This window comes from Odontesthes bonariensis, chromosome 24 (genome assembly GCF_027942865.1).
Source record: "Odontesthes bonariensis isolate fOdoBon6 chromosome 24, fOdoBon6.hap1, whole genome shotgun sequence".
Taxonomy (NCBI): Eukaryota; Metazoa; Chordata; class Actinopteri; order Atheriniformes; family Atherinopsidae; genus Odontesthes; species Odontesthes bonariensis.
This window is the reverse complement of record NC_134529.1, coordinates 29,415,898-29,434,901: the sequence shown is the minus strand read 5'-3', so window position 1 is coordinate 29,434,901 and position 19,004 is coordinate 29,415,898. Positions and strand designations below refer to the sequence as shown.

The window sequence follows — 19,004 nt, the reverse complement described above, 5'->3', positions numbered from 1 at the left end:
TTTCTATCATTGGTATAAAACCTTAAGTAAGTACATTTTAGATAGTTCTGCACAAATGTAACAGGTCTTCCACAAAACTTAAGAAATAGCTTACACATGCTGCTTCTAAGTTGAACAAAAGAAATAAGAGAAGAAAATATGGCCTGAGCTATCTGGCTCTTTCAATGAAATAGACATGCAATCTTAATCTAACCTTCAGAGTCAGAGCAGAAAGTAGTCCCTGATCACAGAGAGGTTAGTTAGCATTTAGTTGGAGGATTCTTTTATCTGACACAGATGTGGTTCAATTACTTAACCTAAAGACATTTTAGCATACTGACTGTCGTACTTAGAAAAAGCCCCATTGCATCTACAGTCTTTGGATCATAGAGGGCCATGGCACTGAAGAAGATTTGTTAGGTTTCGGATTCACACATAATACTTCAATTTAATTTAATTCAATTCAATTCAGTTTATTTATACAGCACCGAATCTCAACAAATATCATCTCAAGGCACTTAAATATTACAGTCCAATTCAAGCCAAATACAGTCCAATTCATTGAAATCATAATCCAATCAAATCCAATTAATTCAATTCGTACTTAGTCCAATTCATTCATAAAGAGCCTTGTTGGATGTATACACTCATCTTTGGTTTCCGTTTTCTCATTTTCTGTTGCTAATCAGAAATTAATCTAGATTATCACTCCTCACAAAAGAGAGCAGTGTCTTTGTCCAGCTTTAACAAGTGGTAAAGTATCTACTGTCTAATCTACTGCATAAAACTTATTTTGCTTAGAGCAACAACAGGGAAAGCAAACTAATTCAATTCAAGAGCAATTTCACATAATCCAGTTCAGTCCTATTCCAAAATAACTGTATTTATGAGATTTGACTCAAACCCATCCAAGTTATGCAACAGCAGGGCAGGCCACAGTGGAGAGGGGAAAAAAAGAATTTTCCTAAATCTTGTTTATAGCAATCATAGAAAATGCAGCAGATCATTACAATCTCACATTGGCATTGGCCAATGTTTGCACAAAAAGTAAGAAACAAGGCAAGTTCTAGGGAACCCACTTTTAAAGAAAAACTAACTAAACGTAACATTTAAGGCTAAAATTAAAATTAAGATAATTTTTTTTTTTTGCTTTAAAGTCTTGAATGTGCTGCTTTAAGCTAGGTCTCGAAATATTTGACAAAAAACATTGACGTTGGCTGTTAAAACCCTTTAAAGTCTCCCATTACGATGTCTGCACTGTCAACTCTAAAACTCATGTCCAACACCAGCCTTTTTCTGCCCATCAGAAAGAGGGATAGCTATGAGGGATACTTCATGGAATTGCACCATAGCAACCAAACACTTCTCTTGTCCCTTTGTTCACAGAGAGAAAATGGAGATGCTTCTTTGGCTGTTTATGTTCATTGACAGACATGCATCTGATCTGATCTTAATCAAATGTCCTGATATTTTGTTTGTTACAGATGTGAAACATTCGATGTCATTCAGAATTACAGCTTTGTGGGCTCAGACTTGATCCTTTTAGTATTTCAGCCCCTATTTGTTCCTCCAAATTTGTAGAATTCTGTACGTCCTGGTAGCTTAGTTATGTTTGAACAGGCTTAAGAAACTTAGAGAGGAGGACACTCAAGCCTGGTTTATAGTCGGTAACGCAAGACGCAACGCAAGACGCAACTCAAGTCCTTGCGCGGTTGCAAGCCCCCCTCTTGCGTGCTTGCGTATGTCACCTCAATTTTCTAAACTTTACGCAAGACGCAAGCGCAAGCCACTGGCTGTGGTCGAAACCGCCTACTACTTGATCGATCTGACAGCATGCAGAGCGTTTACACACAGTGCACTTCACTCCTGCCCGAGCTGAAATCAGCCGGCCTGAAAAGCTGATTTCCCTTAAGCTATAAACTCTGTAAATATATAACTTTAGCAACATTTGAAACATTTTCAGGCGAGAAAGTAGTCGTTTAGACCCCCAAAGTGTTGAAAATCTGACAAAATACCGGCTATTTACAAGAAGAAGAAGCATGAATCCACTCGAAGAGGTCCTGGCGGTGAATTTCCTTTCAGCCTTTAAGGCTGAGTTATACTTCTTTTAATTGCCCTTGCGCTTGCGTCTTGCGCGTATGTTAATAGCTCGAGACGTTTATACTTCATTTAGCTTTGCCGGCGCTTGCGTGTGCTGCATGGCGATTCACCGCCAGGACAGTGGGTGGAGTAGCGGGTTTTTTCAATGACAAGCCTACTATGATGAAAGGAAATTCACCGCCAGGACCTCTTCGAGTGATTCATGCTTCTTCTTCTTCTTGTAAATAGCCGTTGATTTTATAGGTATTTAGGAACATGTTATTACTCTACGTCTAGATTTGATGTAAAGCCATCTTCCCAAATGATCCTGGGCATTTAGCCATCCACCCCGGAGTCTGTCAACCTTTGTGGCTTTTTTTTTTGTGCTTTTTAAAAAATTTTTTTTTTATTTTGCTTTCATTTAAAAAGGAGAACAGACATAACAATAACAACAACAGTAACAACAGCCCGCCTCAGACACACACAATGAAATTAGAAAAAGATACTGTGACATTAGCAAGCACACATACATATAGCAGCCCAGTAGTAATGTCTAAATACAGGTAGACCCAGTCCTCCCTCTGATTTGGCCTTTTGTAGATGGGCTTTTGAGATCCTGTGGTTCTTATAATTCCAAATGTATGGCAAAATTATGGAGTCCAGAGGTCCGTTTCACGTAGCAGGTTTAGTGAAAACTCTGAGTAGGTTAACCCTGAAATGAGGGAAACTCTGAGTTTTCCGTTTCACAAAGGGAGGTAACTCAACCCCGAGAAAGAGGGGTAACTCTAGCCTGTTTCACAAAGAGAGGTAACTTAACCTCACGGTCAGTTACCGGAGTAACAGACTCTCTGAACCTAACCTGGTCGGGACCAGGTTTTATTCAAGAAACCTTGAGTTTCTCTCTGTCTCCGCCCTCTTTCAGCCACACACGCCATTTGATTTCCTCATTCATTCAGTCAGCAGAGCGAGTTCTTCTACTTCTAGAAGTCCATCAGGCACAGCAGCAGGCGACTGTTTCGACCAACATGTCCTTTAGACAACGATCCCGTGGATGAAGGTGCAGCATTATTGCGCAGAGAAATAAATATTCGTCGGAGATGGTTAGACCACGCATAGATTTTTGCATTTACAGAAAATTATCTTTTTGAGCAGCACCATCAGAATTTTGTTGGGACAAAAGAAAAAAAGACATAAAAGACAAATAAATATTTGTATGAATAGGCTTAAAAAAGACATATATAGGCCTTTTATATTTTATAAAGGCACTCGTGTCTTGGGGGTGGATTCCCTCCGGGGATTCCCTCAGCCACTGCCCTCCCGTTAGAGGTGGTGGCCACCACCCGTTTTACGGGCATCTGCCTTCTTTCTGTTGGCTCAGTAGAAGTCTGTGTTAGTTTAAATAGGCTTAATTATTTAACAGAACATGATATAGATGATGACTCTAAATTGTCCTTCGGAGTGACTGTGAGTGTGTATGGCTGTTTGTCTCGTTTGTCTCTGTGTGGCCCTGTGATGGACTGGCGGCCTGTCCAGGGTGTACCCCGCCTCTTGCCCATTGACCGCTGGGATAGGCTCCAGCCCCCCCGCGACCCGACTGACGGATTCAGCGGTATAGATAATGGATGGATGGATGGTATAGATGAGAAGACATAGTTTATGTGTGTGAAAACAGCATTATGTTGGGAATAAAATAACTGCACAGTCAAATAGCCACTTAATATTTACTTTACAGTGTAAAACATGATCAAAATGAGCCTCCATGCCGAGGTCTCACCTGTTTGAACAATGTTTTTATATTTCATCTTAAACTGCTGCCAAGAGCGCTTCTCCCCTGCGGGATTGCACCTAAATGAAATAAATGAATGGGCTACCATTCAAGCAGTTTTCCTGTAATATTATTGTGATTGCAAAGGACTACATTTAAATTTACACTTTTGCTGCTGCAGCGGTGTTGCACTTATTTCTAAAAACGTGTTGAAACTCGCCGTATGAGCGCATTAAGATTTCCAATTCGAGGTTGGTGAAAAACGTAGCCCCTCCTCTTCCCCGTTGCCAAGGTGACTCGTCAAATCGGGGCTCCATTGATGCTGGCTTTTTAAAGTTGTGGTGCACGCGCTAAACTCAAGGTGAATTTACTCAGAGTTGATTAAACTCACTCAAATCAGCGTTTCTGGAACCGAAAACTCAGGGTTTTCTATCTCAGAGTAGATCAACTCAGAGATCAGGAATAGACTCAGAGTTGGTTGAACCTGCTACGTGAAACGGACCCCAGTTCTTTAAAAAAGGCTGATGTGAGGAAAATAGGAAGGTTCTGACAAAGGTAAAGGAACCTGGGAAGGGAGACCATTTTAATCGAGTTAATACGCCCGATCATAGACATAGGCAAGATCTTCCAAGCCTCTATATTTCCCTTAAGCCTAGCCACATACTCTGAGAAATTTAATTTGAATAGGAGTCTGGGCTCCTTGGGTATTGTCAGGCCAAGATATGTAAAGTGATCTTTAACCAACCTAAAAGAGATGTTTTCTAGGAAACCGGGCTTGTAGGTGTTGGAGAGGGGCATAAATTCGCTCTTTGCCCAGTTAATTGTATACCCAGACAGCCTGAAAGAGGTGATCCGTTCTAGCAGAAGGGGAACAGATTTTACTGGATTTTTTAGGCCTAATATGACATTGTCTGTGTACAGGCTAATGAGCATTTCAGTACCTCCCACTTCCAAGCCCACAATTTCCGGATGGGCTCTTGTCATTAAGGCGAGGGGCTCCAGCGCGACAGCAAAGAGGGCAGGCGAGAGAGGGCAGCCCTGCTGTACCGAGCGACGCAAAGGGAATGGTGACGATCTATCGAGTTACATCTCGAGCACATCGAGTTAGCCTATCAGTCTCACCCAAGATACAACAGAGTCACCTGTTGAGTCAATCTGTGCAGGGATTCTAACATATATGTTAGAATATAACATATCGGCCACTCGACCTAGTCGAAAGCCTTGTGTGCGTCCACAGACAAAATTGCTGCCCCACTGGTCTCAACGCGATCGGCATACATAACATTAAGAAGGCGTCTGACATTGGAGAAAGAAAATCTACCGGGGATGAACCCTGTCTGGTCAGGATGAATTATAGACGACAATTTTTCCTTTTTTCCAGAATACACAGAATGAGGTGTAAATATTCTTGTGCGAACACATATGCTAAGTTGACAATAGGTGAATGGCGGATGGTGGACTTGAAGGAGAAATGAAGGCTCGTGACACAACAATCGACTTGAAGGGTGTTGAGTGTACGAGGCAGTTGAGGAGGAGGCTTTGTTGGTGGAGGTGGGTGAACTTGAGGGAGAAGGAATTTGCGGGTACGCATCGTCAGTAGTGTACCTCTGGGTCATGGGGTGTTTCGGCCTTCAACACTATACACCCTCTCCAGAGGCGGCCAGCTGCAGGGTGATCAGTCCTGAGCTTGCGTCCCAAGCCCAATTAGACATCTCAGGGGACTATGCATGGCAGGGGCGTCCAGTTCCCTGAGTCAGGCCTAGGCTGGCTGACCGCATACCTCCTGCTGCACTACTTGGGGGCCCAACTGGGGTCGTTCCTCTTCAGCCAAAGCCACTGGCTGCTCCTTTCGGCTACCTCTGATGCGTCTTTGACGGCTGTGCGCAGGCTCTGGCCCCTTAAGCCTGATTCTTACTCGGCGCAACCGCGCAACTGTTCTGGCTCGAGAACCATTAATGACGTCATCGAAAGCGCCAGCCCCTTCACAGTTCCTTCAGCTCATAAGCGCAGTTTGCGCCGAGTATGCGTCACATTTGCAGTTCTCTCCAGACCAGCGGGCGTCACTGTTGAGGAAACAAGCTGAAGAACCGGACGAAGAAAAGCATACACAATGCCACCTGTGGTGTCACGTCAGCAGAGGCTGGCACATCTGATGCAGATGCGGAATGAATTTACTCTGGGTGTAGAACTGTATATGTATCTCAGAGCTAAGCGGCTGCGGCAAAAACAGAAGAGAAGGTGGAATGTTCGTCCTATGCAACAAGACGAACTTTGTCAAACGTTGTCCTTTGGTACAATGTTGTCCCAGTGTAACTTCATAGACGTGTCGTACAGATGTTTGTAGAGGCGCACCCTCTCGGTCACCGCGGTCTCTGCAGTGTTCATGTTTCCTTTCTCTTGGTCAGCTGTTTCCGGTTGAGCTCGCGCGAAGTCAGAAAAAAAGTTGTGTGCGCGCCCTTGCGACGTGCGAGGATTTTTTAGCTTGCGACGGGGGCGTGGCGGAATTTTGGGTCACGTGACCGTTTGCGCCATTTGCGACCAGCTAGTAAGAATGGGTCAAAGCGAGGTTGCACCGAGTAAGAATCAGGCTTTAGTCCAGGGCTGGACTGACAGTCTGGCATACCGGGCATTTTCCCGGTGGGCCGACGCCCCTCGAGGGCTGGTGATGTCGTTTTTTTTTTTTTTTTTTGATTAATGTAAAAAAAAAAAAAAAAGTGACCTGCGGGCGGCCCACGATTTCATGTTGACGTGGCTAGTCCAATGAAATCTCTCAGCACCTCTTTGGCCCGCCCCTCCCCTCACCGTTGACACAGGTCATCAATCCTACCATTTGAGCTGAACGGACTAGGAGAGAACAGGCAAAAACCGAAATGGACTAACAAAATGTGTGAAGCTTACTGACATGTTTGCAAGTGCTTCCAACACGACCACAGCACCGGGTGCTGGGCCATCAGGTGCAGGGCCAGGGCCGTCAACATCAGCAGCCCCCAGTGCACGAGTGTCCAAGTACCCCTGACTGCAGACCGCAGATCGGGGCGGAGATCAACGTTGAGGGGGCGGGGCTCAACGTTGAGGGGGCGGAGCTCAATGACTCCTTTGCGGGTGCCATCTGGTGGCGGAGACCATGCAGCACATTCACAAACAGCAAGCAGCACCGAGTTGCCTAAAATAAGGAATGAATTATAACTGTATATAAAACAATTATAATAATACATATTAGATATATAATTATATATATGAAACAATTATATATATTAGATAGATAATTATATATATATAAGCACAGAGTTTGACCAATCAACTATCTGCAGACTGAGATCAGCTGATTATCTGAGTCAAGACTGTCCTACTGTTGCCTGTTTGGGACAAAAACCTGCAGCTGGTGATGGAAATTGAATCATTTTGAACCATTGTCTCAAAGTGGTTCACTACCCGAAGCTTCATTCAATTCCCTTGGGTTACATATACTGGCAGTAGCGATTGTTGCACCAAATAAAGCAAATATGATACATCTCTTCTGTATATAATAACACAATAATTTAAAAACAATGTGAAAAATTTTGGTTTGTCATTCATATTTTCTTTGGGAGTGTGCTTGGTTTAATAAAGAGGGTGCTTGTGTTGCTTCACGTGTTTTTATTCAAGAAAAATAGTTTTTGCACAGTAGAAGGGCTCAAATGGTTTCTTTTTTTTTTTTTAGACAATTTTTCCAGTGAGTTTGAAGCATGCTTCAAAGCTTTGGTGTTGTTTATTTTTAAAAAAACGAGTGTAGGGGCATAGTACTATGAATTATTTTATGAGACACACATCTCTCTTTTTTTAAATAAAAAATTGACAGTTCTCGTTTATTTTTGAAAACCAGAAGTTACCACATGCTGTTGAAAGTTAGCGCTGAGTTTCTAAGTCGTCTCCGTGGTGTAAGATAATAACTAAGCTAATAACTAAGAACACAGTGTATCGTCACAGAGAGCATAGCATATTTTAAAATGAAAAAAATGTTACTTTCTTCCTTGTCTGTCACAAATATTGCAAAATAGCACATTAAAAAACAAATCTACTTATTCTCCTCCACACAGTCTTCTTCTGCGGTTCAATGTGTTGTTCTATGTTGAGCATCAACGTTGAGCACCGCCACCAGATGGCACCCGCAAAGGAGTCATTGAGCTCCGCCCCCTCAACGTTGAGCTCCGCCCCCTCAACGTTGAGCTCCGCCCCCTCAACGTTCCGCCCCCTCAACGTTGATCTCCGCCCCGATCTGCGGTCTGCAGTCAGGGGCTACTCCGAGTGTCTCCGTAGAACAGTGTAGGCCAAACACAGGAAGAAGCTATCGAGGTGGATTCAGAGGAGAAGGAGGAGACAGACGTGACCCAGGGACAGATTGAGGAGGTCAGAATAGCCAGCCCGGTAAGCAGTAGGCTAATGTTAGGCGAAATGTTAGCAGAATGACAGCATGTTTTTTTAATGGGAGGACTGAGGACAATAGCAGAATGGATACCTCCGTGTGCGTGGAGACTTAAATGAGGTATTTCTAGATAAACGACTGTAGGCTACATCTTCACTACATCAGTATGGGGGGAATTGATCATGCTGAAATTATTTCTTATTTTATCCAGTCAGGCTGGAGCACGAATAAAAAGCCTAGCCTGTTTTTTGCACAACCTTGTTGGTTAGGAGGTGGCACTGACTGTGGTGTGTGTGTGTGTGTGTGTGTGTGTGTGTGTGTGTGTGTGTGTGTGTGTGTGTGTCTGCGCGTGCGCGTTTCTGTCACAGAGATCATTCAGTCTTTATTTTCAACTAATGCCATGAGTAGATTTACTTTATTTGAAGGTGTAAAAGTGACATACGCCTGTCATTAGCATTACAGTACTTAAACCATCATTAATGTAGGCAAGGCTATAACGTATCTAGTGCCATTCCATTTTGTAGACTTATGTAAAGTTGACTGGTGTGCAGATATTGCAAATATACCCAATGACATCAGTCATAGATATCAAGTGTGTCATTAATGTTTATGACACTCATGTAGACACCAAAGTGTTCAGTGTTATTTTAGCTTGTTATAACTATATTGTTTGCAGGTGTTACAGGTTACAGTTGCCCATGTAATATTAGAGAAACATTGCTTTGCTGAAATGGATTGGTAGGTAACCGATAATACGAAATTAATATTCCTGCCTCGCTCATTTTCGGTCATTTTCAACCCTCCGCTACATCAAACACAGACTGAGGAGTTGCCTTTCTGCCAGCAAACTGGAAGTCTTTATGTTGATGGCCACCGAGAAAGATGTTCTTGTGTCCCTTGATACTGACACAGTGATTGACAGAGTGGCAGAGAAGAGCGATTTAATGAAAAACCTGCTTTTGTAAGGTGAGGAGATTTATTTAAATGAATACATTTGTGTTAGGATTTAATTGCATTTTTCACAGAAAGTGATGAGATTACTTGTGTGATCGTATAAATATTCATGGTGGGCTGCCATGGCCAAAAAATGCCCGGGCCATTTTTTGGTCCCAGTCCAGCCCTGCCTAAGTCCCTCAGAAGTTTTGTGGCAGATTTTCCCACAAAGCCTCTGCACCCAACCTCCACTGGGCGGACTTCAGTATTCCAGCCTTGATGTCGAGCTTCTGCGGCCAACTCGGAATACCGCAGGTGTTTCCACTCGTATGCCTCCTCTATGGAGTCCTCCCAGGGTACAGTGAGCTCGACCATGTATACCTTCTTTAGGGAGGGTGACCAGAGCACCAGATCAAACAAATACTTGTTTAACCGACCAGCTAATATTTTGGTTATTATTTTCCTGTCCGAATTCTGAAGTGCAATAGGTCTGTAGCTGCCCGGGTCTGTTTCCTCCCTGCCCTTCTTCAGAATGAGGGAGATATTGGCCTCATAAAGTGATTTTGGTAACATTTCGTCCCTCTTAGAACTAACCATCATCCTGAGCAAAAGCGGAGCAAGGATGCCACCGAACTTCTTATAGAATTTGCAGTCGAAGCCGTCAGGTCTGGACGCTTTGCCTGATGGGAAGGACTTAATAGCAGAGATTATTTCTTCCGGTGTAAAATTGAAGTCTAGGTCTTCCGTGGCCGCATCACTAAGTTTAGTTTGGGAGCTGCTGGGCAGTACAGTAGTCACTACTAACTGTGTTACCGCTATCTCCCCCCTCCGCTACATTATATAAACAAAACAACTGTATCGTACCGCAATAATTAAGTTATTAGATCAGGGAATATGACTAAAACTAGCACTAGAGTGAGGGAACATGACATCACTTTAAATGGGCCTTCGTAATGGCAGATATATGTAAACAATGTACAAAGAGATGTCCCAGTGTTGTGAGTGGCTAACCAGCCGCTTTGAAGAAACAGTTGCCTCACCCCGGTGTGGTCATGAGTTGAGTGAAAGGTGTTAGTGTATGGGCTCATTCCCCCTTGTATGGGCCGGTCAACATTTGGTCAAAATTATTTGCATTTCAATTTCAACAAGCTCCAACTCCAACAACAGTCTTTCTCTCTCGGTCGCCATCGTTCACTGTGAGGAGTGGAACGGAGCCGGAAGGTGAACAATCAATCAAACACTTTCACCATAGACGTCGCAAGATTAGGTCGTCTAACGTAGCGCCGCCTACTGATCGGGAGGTGAACTGCCTTGCGTATCCGACAGCCCGACGGAGAACTTCGAAAGGTTTAGTGACCACGGAGTCAGATTGACGGATAGCGACGGAGAAGCATACCGAGGCTTTAAACGAAGAGCTGGGCTGAGTACCGTAGGCTGTGTTTCACACCTCCGTCACGCAGAGCCTGCATCACATCTCGGAAGGCGCGACACTGGGCCATCACCTCGCTGGTATAATCCGGGAAAATCAGCACCTTACATCTTTTATACTCCAGCTGCTGCTGTCTGCCACGGCGGATAATTAGTTCTTTATCCTGAAAGTGGTGGATACGTGCCAGGATGGAGCGAGGTTTAGTGGTGCGCCCGGTCAACTTTAAGTGGATGCAGGAAGTGATCGGTGCCAAGCAGTTTGGCGATTAGTCTGGAGACAAACTCTGTGGGTTTTCCCTCTTCTTCGCCTTCTTGTATCCCCACGATTTTGATGTTATGTCTCCAGCGGGCCTCCAGACCCTGCACTTTAGCGCGAAGCACACAGAGTTACACACAAAGCTCAGAGGGTCTGGCCTCAAGTGTTAGCATGCGTGCATCAAGTTCAATGGCAGACTGCTCCTGGCTAGCCACACGAGCTTGTAGCTCCGCCTGTGAGGCTGCAAATGAAGCTTGGTCTCGAAAGTATCGAAACGCTCATTAATGCAGCGCAGGATCGATTCAGATATCTCCTGACATATAGCATAAGTCTTGTCTGGTGGTGTGTCTGGCTGGATGGGGTTCGTTGCCGGTCCCTATGTTAGCACTAGCACTAGCTCTCGTTGCGGTGGTTTGTCCCTCCGTGGTTTTGGGCCTGCTGGGAATGCTCGGTTTCGGCATTGTTGCGTATTCAACTCAATAAAGTTCTTAGGGAAGCATATATATTCACTTTCACAGCTTGTAAGCAGAAAGATGCGGTATTAAAATAGATTTTCAAAGTAGCGGAGAGGACCACATGCGAAACACGTCTACATCCTACACATGCTCACCAGCGTCCCTATGGAAGTTTTTCTGTGCCATCAGAGTTTGAATATGAATTTCTAATATGGAATTTTTACAGCATCAAAATCAGACTTTGAATTTGAAAAACCAACAGTGTAAAAAAAAAAATTCAGTGTAAAAAAATTCAACTTCAAAAACTTCAGTGGAAAAAGAACCAGACTCAACATCTGGGTAAACAGGGAGAAGCAATAGATCCCTGTCTCAATTCATCCAACGGCAGGCAAACAAGTTACGCTCCATTGGACAGATCAGCCATGTCCACCAACGCGGGTGATGGCGCTTCGGTGAGTGAGTTTACTTTATTTGCCATTTGTGTGAATAAAATTGAGTAATAGATATTACTCAATATCTATTGAGCTGATCTGATGAATTGAGACAGGGATCGATTGCTTCTCCATGTTTACCCGGATGTTGAGTCTGGTTCTTTTTCCACTGAATTTCTTTTTTTACACTGTTGGTTTTTCAAATTCAAAGTCTGTTTTTGATGCTGTAAAAAATCGATATTAGAAATTTGTATTCAAACTCTGATGGCACAGAAAAACTTCCATACGCCCCCCCACCTTTATGGCTTTGTTAAATAAAAGGAAGGCATCTAGTCATTTTTACTTTAAACAATAAGAGGAATGGGAAGTACCAGTATCAACACAGCTTATAGACAAAAGTCAAAACCTGATGCGTAGTCTGTCATAGGGGGTGTTTTCAATTTGTCCCATAACATTTCACATTCAGTTACTGATGGTTGGTTTTAATTACTCTGTTAGATTAGTGCTGCTTTGACAACAGGAGTGCAGTTGAAGGTATTTGCCTGGGGCAGTGTTGATCAAAAAGGACCCATGCTGACTGGAAAGTACAAAGTAGTTGTCCACAAGCTGGCTTAGAGCTGAAATACTAGTAGTGATTTGAGTTTAACTTTCCAGCCATATACATACAGCTTAACTGGTAAATGATACTTCTAAACCAGTGTTTGATGCACAATTAGACCAATGGGATTACAAAAGCCACATCCATCCAGATCGCATTGTACAGAAAAACAAAGTTTTTTTCTGTTTTGGCTGTTAATCACCCAGTTTGCAGGTATAAAGTCCAAATGTTAGTGAGCTGATGTGTCAGAGGATACTGAGCGTGCTGTACGGATGACAGATCATTCTTTCATGCAAAGCAGCAGTAAAAAAGTGAAAAGTTTAAATCAGTGTCAAGAACACCTAGGGTGTGAAAAATATCTGGAGTGCAGAGAATTCATGCATGATTGATAGCACTTTGAAGCTAATATTTCAAACAGTTCAACTAAAAAAAATATGGCAAAACTGCCAATTCAATCCATCAGAAAACGGTCATGAACTTATATCTGCAGGCAGCTCCAGGGTGGAAAGAAGATCAACTGAAATAATTCTTGCTGTTTTTGGCCCCTAACGCAGTGCTTCAGCAGGGCCCAGGACAATGGGCAGCAGCTGGCTCCTCGAGGAGGGAGGGCTGTACCCGAAAGACGACAGTTCTGCCAGTGGCCCTGCAAGTGTGGGGCGAGACCTTACTGTGCTCCAGGTGTGAGCTCTGTCCTGGATGGCTGTGGATGCTGCAAAAGCTGTGCCCGACAGATCGGAGAGCCATGCAACGAGAGGGACGTGTGTGACCCGCACAAGGGAATGTACTGCGACTTCTCAGCAGACCAGCCAAGATACGAGGTTGGAGTGTGTGCTTGTAAGTGTCTTTTTTAATCAGACATTAAGTCACATGCTTCTACATTTCCCGCTTAAACAATAGCTCTCCTTTACTCAAAGCTTGGACAGTGTGGTGTATGATGGCAGCAGCTCAGGGCAGCTAAATGTAAAAGGGAAAAAGTTAAGGGTAAAAATGTTATGTCTAGGAACTTAATTAATCAAATCATTTTCACAGACGTGTGACTCTCAGCACCTGCTTTCAACTGGCTCAGCTTGAAAGGAATTCAAAGACATGTAGGTGTGAAAAAGCCTGAGGTTTTTTTCTTAGATTTATTACTCGGCGTGCAGCTTCCAAAGCAAAACATTTCTGATGTAACCTGAAATGTGTCTGGTTACATCAGACACTCAAATATGCTGGTAAAAATGAGTGAGACTCAGAGAACTCCTTCTGATAGAAATCTTAAGCTCCACAGGAGAGGCACACAGAGTTCTGACTTGTTTCCCCTCATTCCTTCAGACATGATGGCAGTTGGTTGTGACCTGAATGGAGCCCACTATGAGAACGGAGACGCTTTCCAGCCCAGCCCCCACTATAAGTGCACATGCATTGCTGGAGCCATCGGTTGTATGCCTGCTTTCATCCAGAAACCCGCTGGTCTCTTAGGCCCCGCCCCGCTGATGGGCAACATGCCTGCCGGCCTCCGCAGCAGTCAGAGCCAAAACAAGCACCGGCAGGACACTACCTACATGTCAGGTGTGTGTTTAGAGAGTCAACCTCTGAAGCAGGATCAAACGCTGCTAATGCTAACGTTAGAGTTCAGGATAGCTGGATGAGGGGGAGAGGGACAAAGTGAGCTGGAACTGTCTGTGATTAGATGGCCTCATTAAACAGGAGAACAGATTGATGGATTCCTTTACATCGGAGGAAAAGGGCCAAAGATTTAAATGAGAAAAAAAAAAGTACATCATCTCCACATCTGTCTGATGCAGGGAAACAAAAGTGGCACCCGGAAAAAATAACCCATGGTTCAGACACCGACTGACCCAAACAAAAGTAGTGCGCTCCAGTATTTTGTGGGCCCACCTTTAACATTGATAACAGCACATTGGATTTGGCATTGTTAAGATAAAATTGTCTGAAGTAACAACACTGATTTTATTTCAAAGTTGCATTCATTTTTCACCAACATCTTGTACTGATGATGGCGGTTTGGACCACTATGTAAAGTCTTCTCCAAAACATGCCAAAGATTCTCAGGGGGGGGGGGGTGATATATTCAGCTAGCAAACTGGCCTCATAATTGGGCCCTCAACGCTGCTGAACCTCTGAAAAAAATCCAGATCAAAATTCTGCTCGCATATTGTAGTTCCAGTAGGCACTAGGCATTATGGGTGAAGCACTTCAACCACTGCTCTTCTTACCCTGACGCATGCATCACTCTGGAACCCAGGGTCAATCAGGACTCATCGATCCTTTCTTATCCACTTATCAAGAAGTTCCCAGGCCAGAAGGGATGTAGAACCCCTCCAGTGTGTTCTGGGCCTGCTCCCAATTGAACATACTCATTCAATTAAATTTTATTTATATAGCGCCAAATACAACAAATGTCATCTCAAGGCACTTAGATAATAAAGTCCAATTCAAGCCAATTGGAATTCAATTAATTGTAATCATAATTATTCATAAAATAATCCAATTCGTTCATATAGAGACAATTCAAAAACAATTTCCTAGCTGTTAACTTCCTTCGATGACATTTAAGACATCTCTGCTAACGTTATTAAGTATTTTCTTCTGACCACATTTCTCCCTCACAGCTTGTGGTTCACCACTTCCTCTCCCGGATGCAGTAAAGCACTAAATAGTTCTTAACCCAGTTTTAATAGTTTCAGCAATCTCCAATCTCAGACCAATAATTTGAGCTATCTGAAAGAGGAACATTTTCCACAGTCACATGAGGTTTCTTCCGTTGTGTTTATTAAAATAATCACAAGCTGCTGAGGTGTCGCCTGCGGAAACACATCAATCACTACAACACTTCTCCAGTGGGAGGCTCTTACCCGTTTGGAAGCCAGACTGTTGCTTCTTTTTGGCATGGTGGTGTATGAGTTGAGGAACAGACACGATAACTGAAACCCTTCTGGAATTAAAAGTGTTGACTGAAAAGCAAATGGTTCTGTGGTGTAAATATAGGTCACGGCTACATTTACATGATCGTGTAGGGTGTTAATGACACAGTGCCTTTTAACTATAACACTGAAAGCTTACAGGGATCCTCCTTTAGCCTGGAGGAAGAACTGTTTGATCCAGACCACCCCCTGGAGCCCCTGCTCTAAGACCTGCGGCCTGGGCATCTCTGTGCGTGTCAACAACAACAACAGCAAGTGTGAGATGAGGAAGGACCGCCGCCTGTGCCTGCTGCGCCCGTGTGAGAAAAGTGTGGTCAGAAGTGTTAAGGTAATGAGGTGAACTACAACCCCCAAAATGTGTAGATGCTGTGTCTAACTCAAATCAAACAGAATGCAACCAAGAGACATTTTACTATTCAATGAAAAATGCCAGTTCATCTTGAATTGGGTATAAAAAGAGCACCTTTGAGAGGCAGAGTCTCAAAGAAGTAAAGATGGGCAGAGGCTCAGCAATCTGAAAAAAAAAAAAAACTTGGGGAGCAGTTTCAGAATAAGCTCCTTTCTATAGAATTGTGAGGACTTTTGAATATTCCATCATCTGCAGCAGTTTTTCCTCAAAGCCTGCTGTCCTGCAAGTTTGCCATGTTTCCCTGCTCCAGCACACCTAATTCAAACGAATGGTTCCTCATCAGCCTTCTGCAGAGTTTAACGAGCTGAGCCATTTATTCGAATCACGTGTGTGCTGGAGCAGGGACACATGGAAAACATGCAAGGCTGTATGTCTTGAGGACCAGCGTTGGGAAACACTAATCTACAGCACATAATATCATCAAAAGATTCAGAGAATCTGGAGACATCTTCGTGAACAAGGGAATATTAGAAGCCCCTGATCTTCCATGACAGGTCTGATTCTGTCCTGGAATCACTGCAGGGCTCAGGAAAACTTCCAGGAATCACTGTCTGTAAACACAGCTCAGCGTAACATGCACAGATGCACGTTAAAGCTCCATCAGGCAGAGAAAAAGCCACATGTGAACATGATCCAGAAACTTCTCTGGACCAAAGCTCATTTAAAATGGACCGAAGAGACGTGGCAAACTGTTCTGTGGTCAGACGGATCGGAATTTGAAATTATTTTAAGTAATCGTGGATGCCATATCCTTTAGATTAAAGAAGAGAGGGACCATTCATTTAATCTGTTCTAAAGCCTGCGTTTCGGATAATAAGTGGGGGCATTAGTGCCTCTGGAACTGGAAACCTGCACATCTGGAAAGGCTCCATCAAAGCTAAAAGGTATAAACAGGATTTAGAGCAACATCTGCTCCCATCCAGACGACATCCAGTCTTCTTCTGGGAAGGCCTTGCATATTTCAGCAGGGCAAAGTTAAACTACATCCTGCATCTATTCCAACAGCACGGCTTCATAGTAGAAGAGTCCGGCTGCTGGACTGACCTGCCTGCAGTCCAGACCTTTCACCACCTGAAAACATTTGCAATACAAGAAAGAGCCAGGAATCCTGTATCAGACAGGAATGGAACAACATTCCTCTCCCAAAGGTCCAGCAGCTGCTCTCCTAAGTTGCCAGATATTTATAGATGGTACCTATTATGGTTAAATGAAGGGGCTATGGTATGGTATGGGAATAGTAAACATGGCCCTGGCCCAAATTTTTTGAGACATATTGCTGCCACTATCCATTTGATAGATTCCTAAAAGAGGCTGAAGCTCCTTGAGGCAGTGTTCGAGTCCCAGCCTGTGGCCCTTTGCTGCATGTCATCCTCCTCCCTCTCTGACCCCTAGTGCCAAAAAAATAAATATTTAAAAAAAAAATTCAAGATCAGCTAACATTTTTCATCAAACAGTAAAATGTTTCACTTTCAACATTTGATATGTTATACATTTTATCTGGTGAACGAAGTATTGCACTCAGTTTTTAATTGCCTTTTTACAGGGTTTTAGGTTTCCATACCCCAAACAAAAAGGTACCAATTTGTGTTTTTACTTCTAGGTACCAAAGGAAAAGACATGCCGACCAAAGTTCCAAGCAAAGAAGGCAGAGAAACTGACACTCTCTGGCTGTACCAGTACTAAGAAGTTTAAACCTACTTACTGTGGTGTTTGTACAGACAAGCGCTGCTGTGTCCCCAACAAGTCCCGCATGATCAAGGTGAACTTCAGCTGCAAAGGGGGCTCCAACACACAGTGGAAGATGCAATGGATAACATCATGTGTATGCCAGAGGAAGTGCAATGATCCAGGCGATATGTTTTCTGACCTGCGGCTACTTTAATGGAACCATTGAAAAAGTCCAGAGACAAAGGCATAGGACTCCAGCCCTGCTGTGGAAAACTGGAACACTTACTTTGGTGATCAAGTTCTCTTTGGCAGAGGTGACGTGCCTAAAGAAAATCCAATGCCAATGTTGACTCCAAAAATCTGATTTGACAAGGAAAAGAATTGATGGAGATCATTCCATAAATTAAGCAAATGTTGTTAGTTACAATAAAAACTGTTTTTGAACCATGTCTTCCGGATAGATATGTAGAAATAACAGATCAATCGGCAGGTGTAGTAGCTCCAACACCAGGGCCCATGCAGAGTTCCACCTGTATTGCACAAATGTGCATACGCATTCTTTTTGCCAGATTAGAAAAGCTGTAAATGTGGTTCCTTTTATCCAATTTTCAAACACTGAACAATTATAAGCACATGGACAAACCTGATTTGCTTCTCCAATTTAAGTCTAAATATTAGGGCTGGGCAACGAAAAATGAATCCAAAAGTAGTGTATAGCTTTTAGCATTTAGTTTTATTTTAAATGTGCTGCCATATGAATGAAAGTGCCATAACATTTGTTGTGCAAACACACTTTTAACATCAGCATCTTTCTGTAGTTTTTATGTAGAAGCCTCGCTCCACTGTCTGTTTCCTTGAATGACTTGCTGCTATCAGTTGTGTGTTTTGCCTTTAAGTGATATTTTAGACTGGAACTACTACGCTGAGAAGACAGTTCAACTTGGCAGTGTTTACAGATGACTTTGGTTCTGTCGACTCCGCCGTCTGGAAGAACTTTAACATGAAAATGGCCGAGTAAAAGTTCCGTACCCTTCTCCATGTTTGGTGGATCCGCCGATTACTTTCTTTTCCTGTTCCACAGCAGACAGCAGCAGACTTTTACAAAATAAAAGCCTGTGAGCAGCAGACTTTTACAAAATAAGCCTGTGAGCAGCAGACTTTTACAATAATAAAATAAATAATAAAACAGGGGTGGTCCGTGGCGTAGTGGGTTGAGCAGGCGCCCCATGTACAGAGGCTATAGTCCTCGCTGCAGCTGGCCCCGGTTTGAGTCCCGCATCGGACGGCCCTGTGCTGCGTGTCGTTCCCCCTCTCTCTGCCCCCTGCTTCCTGTCTCTCTGAACTTTCCTATCCATTAAAAGGCACAAAAACCCACCCCCCAAGTTTTTTTTAAAAATAAAACCTGCGTTAATGCGAGATAAAATATTTATCGACGTTAATTAATTAGCGAGTTAACGCGATAATAACGAGTTAACTCGCCCAGCCCTACTAAATATATAGATTTAGACACTTCCCTAATTATTCATCCGTGTATAAAAACTAAATCAAAACTAAATAGATATGAAGATGAAAGTAAAAGTAAAGAAGAAGTGCAATTTTATCCAATGTTAAACTGAATCTCTCATCAGTGAAACGGTGTCTCAGTTTTGGAATGTAAAAAAGAAATCTTCAGATTAC

The 19,004-nt window shown here is 43.3% G+C and overlaps 1 protein-coding gene across 3 annotated transcripts in view; it reads left to right on the top strand.

Annotated features, from left to right (window-relative positions):
* ccn6 (cellular communication network factor 6) overlaps positions 1 to 17,993 on the top strand; it is a 95,418-nt gene extending 77,425 nt beyond the window's left edge. For all 3 annotated transcript variants that reach the window (XM_075458609.1, XM_075458608.1, XM_075458607.1), the window contains 4 exons: positions 12,881 to 13,160; positions 13,638 to 13,874; positions 15,385 to 15,578; positions 17,260 to 17,993. In XM_075458609.1, coding sequence (XP_075314724.1) covers positions 12,881 to 13,160; positions 13,638 to 13,874; positions 15,385 to 15,578; positions 17,260 to 17,541 — 993 coding nt within the window. In that variant the 3' untranslated portion in view covers positions 17,542 to 17,993. The remainder of the gene's footprint in view (positions 1 to 12,880; positions 13,161 to 13,637; positions 13,875 to 15,384; positions 15,579 to 17,259) is intronic.
* The last annotated feature ends 1,011 nt before the right edge of the window (positions 17,994 to 19,004 follow it).